The 6,996-nt window shown below is 18.4% G+C and overlaps 3 protein-coding genes across 3 annotated transcripts in view; 1 reads left to right on the forward strand and 2 right to left on the reverse strand.

The window, feature by feature from the left end:
* Positions 1 to 1,784, reverse strand: part of LOC102676839 (exosome complex component RRP43-like) — a 2,869-nt gene extending 1,085 nt beyond the window's left edge. Inside the window, exons 1-6 of the mRNA XM_006623097.1 lie at positions 1,582 to 1,784; positions 1,182 to 1,218; positions 921 to 1,058; positions 443 to 737; positions 240 to 360; positions 53 to 156 (exon numbers count right to left, since the gene is read on the reverse strand). Coding sequence (XP_006623160.1) covers positions 53 to 156; positions 240 to 360; positions 443 to 737; positions 921 to 1,058; positions 1,182 to 1,218; positions 1,582 to 1,598 — 712 coding nt within the window. The 5' untranslated portion in view covers positions 1,599 to 1,784. The remainder of the gene's footprint in view (positions 1 to 52; positions 157 to 239; positions 361 to 442; positions 738 to 920; positions 1,059 to 1,181; positions 1,219 to 1,581) is intronic.
* Positions 1,785 to 2,202: 418 nt separating this feature from the next.
* LOC102676983 (pleckstrin homology domain-containing family F member 2) lies at positions 2,203 to 5,041 on the reverse strand. Its single transcript, XM_006623098.2, has 8 exons — positions 4,956 to 5,041; positions 4,570 to 4,634; positions 4,256 to 4,393; positions 4,040 to 4,103; positions 3,529 to 3,654; positions 3,353 to 3,459; positions 3,014 to 3,274; positions 2,203 to 2,932 (listed from the first exon to the last, which is right to left on the reverse strand). Exons 1-8 carry the CDS (start codon positions 5,011 to 5,013, stop codon positions 2,903 to 2,905), a joined length of 849 nt encoding a protein of 282 aa, XP_006623161.1. The 5' UTR covers positions 5,014 to 5,041; the 3' UTR covers positions 2,203 to 2,902.
* A 321-nt stretch (positions 5,042 to 5,362) lies between these two features.
* LOC102677132 (ribonuclease kappa-B) lies at positions 5,363 to 6,191 on the forward strand. The gene is made up of 2 exons (XM_006623099.2): positions 5,363 to 5,542; positions 5,864 to 6,191. Exons 1-2 carry the CDS (start codon positions 5,474 to 5,476, stop codon positions 6,083 to 6,085), a joined length of 291 nt encoding a protein of 96 aa, XP_006623162.1. The 5' UTR covers positions 5,363 to 5,473; the 3' UTR covers positions 6,086 to 6,191.
* The last annotated feature ends 805 nt before the right edge of the window (positions 6,192 to 6,996 follow it).

A 6,996-nucleotide genomic window follows, 5' to 3' on the forward strand; every position in this document is an offset into this window, starting at 1 on the left:
TAATTATATATTTAACATATAATTTAATATATAAAAATATATAAAAATATACCAGGTTTATGTATGCAACAAATTTTTTCTTCATTCATTACAATCGTCAATTTTCCTAAACATAAACTTTCTTCATCATCAGTAGGATCAGCTATCAATAACTGACTAAAAACATTAATTTAAAATAATATATTAGAATTTTGATTATCCATTATATTTTAATGTTAAGTTTCAAATTAAATACTTACTTATCAAATATTGCAAAAGTTATAGAAACTGGTAATGCTTTAATTGGAAATCTTATTCTTTTTGTAGAATTTATTGATACATGTCCAGTTTCTATATTATAAAATATTTCTGGTAAAGTTACTACAAAAAAATTAGATTATGTTAGGAAATATAAAAAAAAAATATAAATAAAAAAAATTATTTTAAATTATTTGAAACTAACAAGTATTAAGTGTAGCTGTTAATGCTCCAATACAAGCATCAATTATTGAACCATCGTAGTTAATACATACAAGATCACAATATAAAACCCATACTAGTTTTCCTTTATAAATACAAAGTTCTTTTAAATCAATAGCTGCTGAATTTCTTAAAATATTTTCTATTAATTTTGTGATAACTTGTGCCTGATCACTTGGTGGACCAGGTCGAAATTTAGGAGAACATAATGGAGGAAGTTCAATATTTGGTACAATATAACCATATTCTGGAGATTCTGCTTTAGGTACTGCTAATTCCTATATTAAATTTATAATTATTCAATTAATAAAAATAATGAATTTCTATCTTGAAAAAATAAAAATTTAAATTTTTACATAATTTTATATTTTTGATTTCATATGTTTTCATATATTTCATTGCTTTTTTTTTTTTTAATAAAACTAATTTTTTAATAAAAATAAACAAAATGACTTACTTACACTTTTAATACCACATACAATTGTTGTATTACCAATTTTGAATATGGCTGAGCTATCAGCATGAGTAATTGATGATATATTTACACTTATAGGACGAAAAGATAAAAATTGTCTGCCATCTGGACGAACATCTTGTGCCTTTACATTTTCAATTATTATAAATATAATATAAATATACTTATATACTTATATATTTTTTATGTTAATTTAATATAATTTATAATTAATTTAATTTATGTTAATATTTATATATATACTTACCAAATGATCTTGCAAATATTTCACAGGATGGATAATTCTATAAATAATTTCTAATTAAATTTAATTATAATATATAAAATAAAAATATTAAAATTTAGTTTAAAATATTAAATTTCTTTAAATTTTATTCAAGCATTATGTACTATTCTATTCTAAAAATTTATTATATTTAAAAATTTAAAACGATACATAGCTATATAATAAAATATTATTTAAAAATAAATAAGTAAAAAGGTTATGTGAAATTAAATAACAGATGTGTACAAAAAACTAATTATTTTTATGAATAAATTTAGAATATTTTATATTTTATATTATATTCATCATATGTAAAAATTATAAATATACACACTAAATTAATAAAAAAATATATAATATGATATAAAAGGTAGATACTAACTTATACTGTGAATCCATAATAGAAATGTTAACTTCTAATGTAATTAAAATTCATATTTTCATATTTTATATATTTTTATATTTTTAACTTTCAATTACTATTATAAATAGAATGATTTTTTTTAAGATATAAATGATTATTTTTTGAATTAAAAAAATAAGAATCATATATACATAAAATATTAATACATTTATACATCTTTTGAGAATCGATTCTGAAAGTCAAAATAAATACGAAAATGCCGGTTAGGATCTATTTATTTATAAAGTTTATTAAGTTACACGCAAAATTTTATTAGATGAAGTGCGACAAAGATAAAATGAGATGATAATTAAATGAAAATATAATTGTCTCACTTTTGTATTTTTTTTTTGATATAATGAAATCGAAAGCTATTCAAAAATGTTCCACGAATATATTAACGAATAAATATGTATATTATAAATAAATATTAATAAAAATTTTTAATAAAATATAACTTTTTAAGTTTCATAATAAAAATTACTTATCTTAAAATTTTTTATTCTTTTTATTTAATTTATTATTTATCCTTATCTGATGCAATACATCATTTATCATTTTAAATTCAAAAAAATTGATTAATCAATAAATTATTTTTTGATTAAATATAATTAAATTTATTTTATTTTGCGATATAATATTTTATAAAGATTTCATTTAATTTTATAATACAATTAAAATGAATTTTGATTTTATATTATATGTATTTATATGTTTAAAATTTATTATATAATGTATTTTTTCTAAAATTAATATTATCTTATGCTTACAAACAGTAGAAAAGACAAATGTTTCATTAAGAAAGGCACAATGTGGTATATATTCATAAAATATCATATCAACGAAAATTAGATAAAATAGAATCTAATAAGAATATATATCGAAATATTTCAGTATAACAAGACGATATAAGTATAAATGGTCAAAATTTCATGAATTCTTTTTACAAAATATAGAGTTAAAAAAATAGTAATCTTCTATCTTTGAATTTTTTTGTAAATATTAAAATAATATACTATTTAATTCTTAATGTCAATGATATCTTCAAAGTTATTCATATAAATTAGATATACATATTAAAACATTAAATTTCAAAATTTAATACAAAATTATTTGAATTCTTTATATACAGATATGTTTCTTAATTCTTTGCATAAATATAATTTAAAAATAGTTTTAACAATCTTTAAATTACTATTAGTTATAATATTATTGACAATTTGAAGTTATCAATTTTTAAAAATATAGTTTTGAATATGTTCTTATTCATATTGCTGTTCAATATAAAATACAATTAACTTCATCGGGCAAGCGTAGAATAAAATTTAGGCTGTAACAAAAAGATATATAACAAATTATTAAAAATTTGATAAATTTTTAATTATTATTAATATTATACAAAATTGCTCACCTCATGATCATGATTTTCTTCTTTGTTTCCATCATCATCATCACCAGAACTGTCACCTCCTGAACTATCTGCTGAATTACGTTGTTGATCTTTATTATTTAAATTATCAACAGTAGATGGAGATGATGCTTTTACTTTACTGGCTGCATCATAACATTGTAGACAAACTCTAACTGCTTTTCCATTTCCTTGTCCAGGTAATAATAATTTTTTATTGCTACAAGGTCCACATACAACAGCTCCACACTGCCTACAATGATGCTGAAAATATTGTCTCAATATTATAAATATTTAGAAAATATATTTAATAATATAAAAATAAAATTAATATATATATACCCGTCTATTTAAGACTGTAAATTGTGTTTTATTACAATGCATACAAATTGTAGCTTCATTATCTGGTACCCAAACAGCTGCATGAACTTCAACTGGTTTTTTACCACCTATTAAAGAAATTCAAATTATAAACAAATTATAAAAATATTATATTATATAATTATAAAATTAATTACTTTTTCTTAATAAATCTTCAATACATTTTGTAATATGAGCCATCCATTCTTGTTTCTCTGTTGCAGTAGCAGCATAAACAGCAAATGACTTTGTTACTGTTTTTATGAGCCAGCCATTGCGATATTCTATAAATAATGATAAACTACTAAATTATTTTTATAATTATATATATTTGCAACATTGATTATATTTAATAAGCAATAGATCCATATTCCAAAAAATAGTTCTAAAATTATTATAATGTAATTTATAACAAAAATAGAAAACTCTATATTAAAATAAAATACAAAATTTTACACATACTATATAAATCATATTTGCAAAATAATAAAATTAATTAATATTAATTATGTTTCTTTTATATATCCTAGATGTATAAATAACATATAAATACATATTCTATATATGTATATATGTAAATAATTATACAAATAACATTAAAATTTAATTACAAATTGATTTTAAACAAATATAAAATATAATTTAATCAATAATGAAAATATAACTTACGACCATCATCAATCAAAGATTCAAGTTTAACTTCTTCAAGTGGTATAATATGTTGTTTGTTATACTGTTAACATATATAAATTTTTTTATTATAATATAACATATATTAAACTAATACATATTAATCTTTAATATTATATTAAACTATAAGTAATATTAATTATAAATTAAATTAAATTAAAATTATATTTAATATAATAATTCTTGCATTTATACCTTTTTTTTATTCATTACAATATTTCCATAAACCAATATATCATTAAATAAAAAGAATTGTCTTGGTTTAGGTTTTTTCCTACACATTTTTGTTAACACACCTTCTCCAACTAAGACTCTTCCAGGTACTGCAAGTGGCTGTAATATATAATAAATTTATAATAAATTAAAAGATTTTATTTTTATATCTTAAACCTTATTATACCTAACATTAAAGCATGCCAAATTAAATTATACATATCATAATTAAATTTTTTGATAATATAAAATTGAATATTAAAGAAAAGTTAAAAATTCTAATACACTAATTTTACCTGGCCAGAACTGCCAAAGCAGTTTTCAACCATAGCAATACGTCTGGCATTAGCCTCGCTATTTACTGCAATGCAATATAAAAAATAAATAATCTTTACTTACTTTTTATAATATGCGATAAAAAATATAATTTATTAAAAAATAATTTATTTCTACTAAATTTTTTATATATTACGTATCTAACTAAAAATTACAAACTTCTGAATTACACCGTTACTCGATGCAATTTAAAAATCATAGATTAAGCAAATTATCAATTATCTAAATTAAGAATTAAAATATTTAGTACACATATTAAATTTATATATTAGAAATAAATTAAATTTGAATAAGAAATATAACATTAAATGATAATTAAATGATAATAAATGAAATATAAACTAACCCAATCGGTCAACCATGGTCCTATGAATCAGGGCTGACAACAAGGAAGTATGAATCATGAATATGTTTAGTATTTGTCAATGTTAACACAGATTTATTTTATTTCAAATATTATAAAAGCAATTAATATGTTTAAAAAATCATATAAAAATATTTATGTTGTTTAATGATACAATAATAGAAATAATATTATATATATAATAGTTAGATAAATATTAACTATTATAAAATATAGAAAATAAAATTATATTGATTTTGAATTTATTTCAATTTCAAATTGTTAATTTTTCCTAATAATAATTAATATGCTAATAATTAGTAGCATAACGAAATATATTTTATCTTAAACAATATGTACCACAAATTTTCAAATACCGGATATAATTTTTCGAGATATCGATATCTACAATTTCTCATCAATAAGAATCATATGATTATTAAGGGTGTAGCATATTACAAGTCTTGATAAACGTTTTTTTAGGTTACTTTATATAAACGATAATAAAAGATAACTGCAAAATGAAGATATGTGGACCTAAGTATGCCCTATGTGGCCTGATATTATCTGTTTGGGGTATATTTCAACTGGTAAGTTAAATATTATTTTAACATAAAAATATATTTGAAAGAAATTGTAAAATTGAAAATGTAAAAAATTGCATTAAGATTTTTATGTATTTAAATCTTATTTTTTCTTAATTTTAATTTTATTTGAAGAAAAAAAAATTGATTATATTCTGGTAAATTTAGTGAAATTATTTTAATTATATTTTTATTTATAAGTAAATAAATAAATTTGTAAGAAACCTTCACAATTTAATTAATTCTATTAAATATAAATGATTTTTTATATTAAATATAAAAAATTGATATCTTTATTTTTACAAAAATATTATATTTGTTTTTCAGCTCCTGATGGGAATATTCTTTTATACAAAAAGTGTAGCTTTAATAGAAGATGTTCCATTTGAAGCAAATATCAAAGATACTACAGAATTTTATGGTGCTGCAGATAGAGGTTACAAACAAAATGCATATAATTGTTGGATTGCAGCTTGTATCTATCTTCTTACATTATTACTTTCTGGACATCAATTTTATATAAATTCAAGATCATCTTTAAGTGTTTAAATCATATGATAAAACAAATGAAAACAATATATTTAAGTGTATAATATAATGTATTATAAATAAAATCATATTTAGGAATATGCTAAATTTCAAAAATAGATTTTTTGAATTGCATTATACTTTTAAGTTAAACAAAAAGTTAATCAGTTGTTATTTAAAGTATATTTATTATATTAAAAAAACTGTTAAATATAAATATATGAAAATATATTAATATTATTGTTGAACTTATTTTTTAATATATATATTTCATTTTTTTCTTTTTTTATTTATTAATATTATTAACATTATAAAAGTTTCAAAAGTTTGTTATTTTATTATTATACAATAATTTGTAATTAATATAATAAAATTTTACGTTTATGATACATTATGATACAATAATTTTTGAAAATCTGTATTATTTTGATTTATATGAACTAATATATTAGTTTAATTATTGGTTAGTTATGATTCGACAATGATATATATATATATATATATATAAAGAAATTATTTTCAGATGCTTAAATTTACATTGTAATCAAATTTAATGACATCAAAATAAAAAATTTAAATTTTAAACTGTTATATACATAATTTTAAAATATATTACTATATTGTTACTTAGAAAGAGGTAAAAATTACATAACGTATGTATATAAAATCATAGTATATATAAAAAAATCATAGACAATAATAGGTTATGTATCTATATAATAGATATTTTTTGATTAATGACTACTATATAAAAAATTCAAATTAATTATTGAATATACATATTTAAATTGTCTCGTTTACTATAAAATACTTTATAATTATAATAATAAATAATAATAAAATTAAAAAATTTTCCATCATTAAAAATATATTCTATTATATTAAATAAATATTATATTAAATAATATTAAAAATATATTCTATTATTTTAT

This window comes from Apis dorsata, unplaced genomic scaffold (assembly GCF_000469605.1).
Source record: "Apis dorsata unplaced genomic scaffold, Apis dorsata 1.3 scaffold_815, whole genome shotgun sequence".
Lineage (NCBI taxonomy): Eukaryota > Metazoa > Arthropoda > Insecta > Hymenoptera > Apidae > Apis > Apis dorsata.

Coding starts and splice junctions, on each gene's coding strand:
- LOC102677132 (XM_006623099.2), top strand. CDS start 5,474: ATGAAGATATGTGGACCTAAGTATGCCCTATGTGGCCTGATATTATCT. Junction 5,543..5,863: donor TTTGGGGTATATTTCAACTG/GTAAGTTAAATA, acceptor TTTGTTTTTCAG/CTCCTGATGGGAATATTCTT.
- LOC102676983 (XM_006623098.2), bottom strand. CDS start 5,013: ATGATTCATACTTCCTTGTTGTCAGCCCTGATTCATAGGACCATGGTT. Junction 4,104..4,255: donor TTGTAATGAATAAAAAAAAG/GTATAAATGCAA, acceptor ATATGTTAACAG/TATAACAAACAACATATTAT. Junction 3,655..4,039: donor ATCTTTGATTGATGATGGTC/GTAAGTTATATT, acceptor CATTATTTATAG/AATATCGCAATGGCTGGCTC.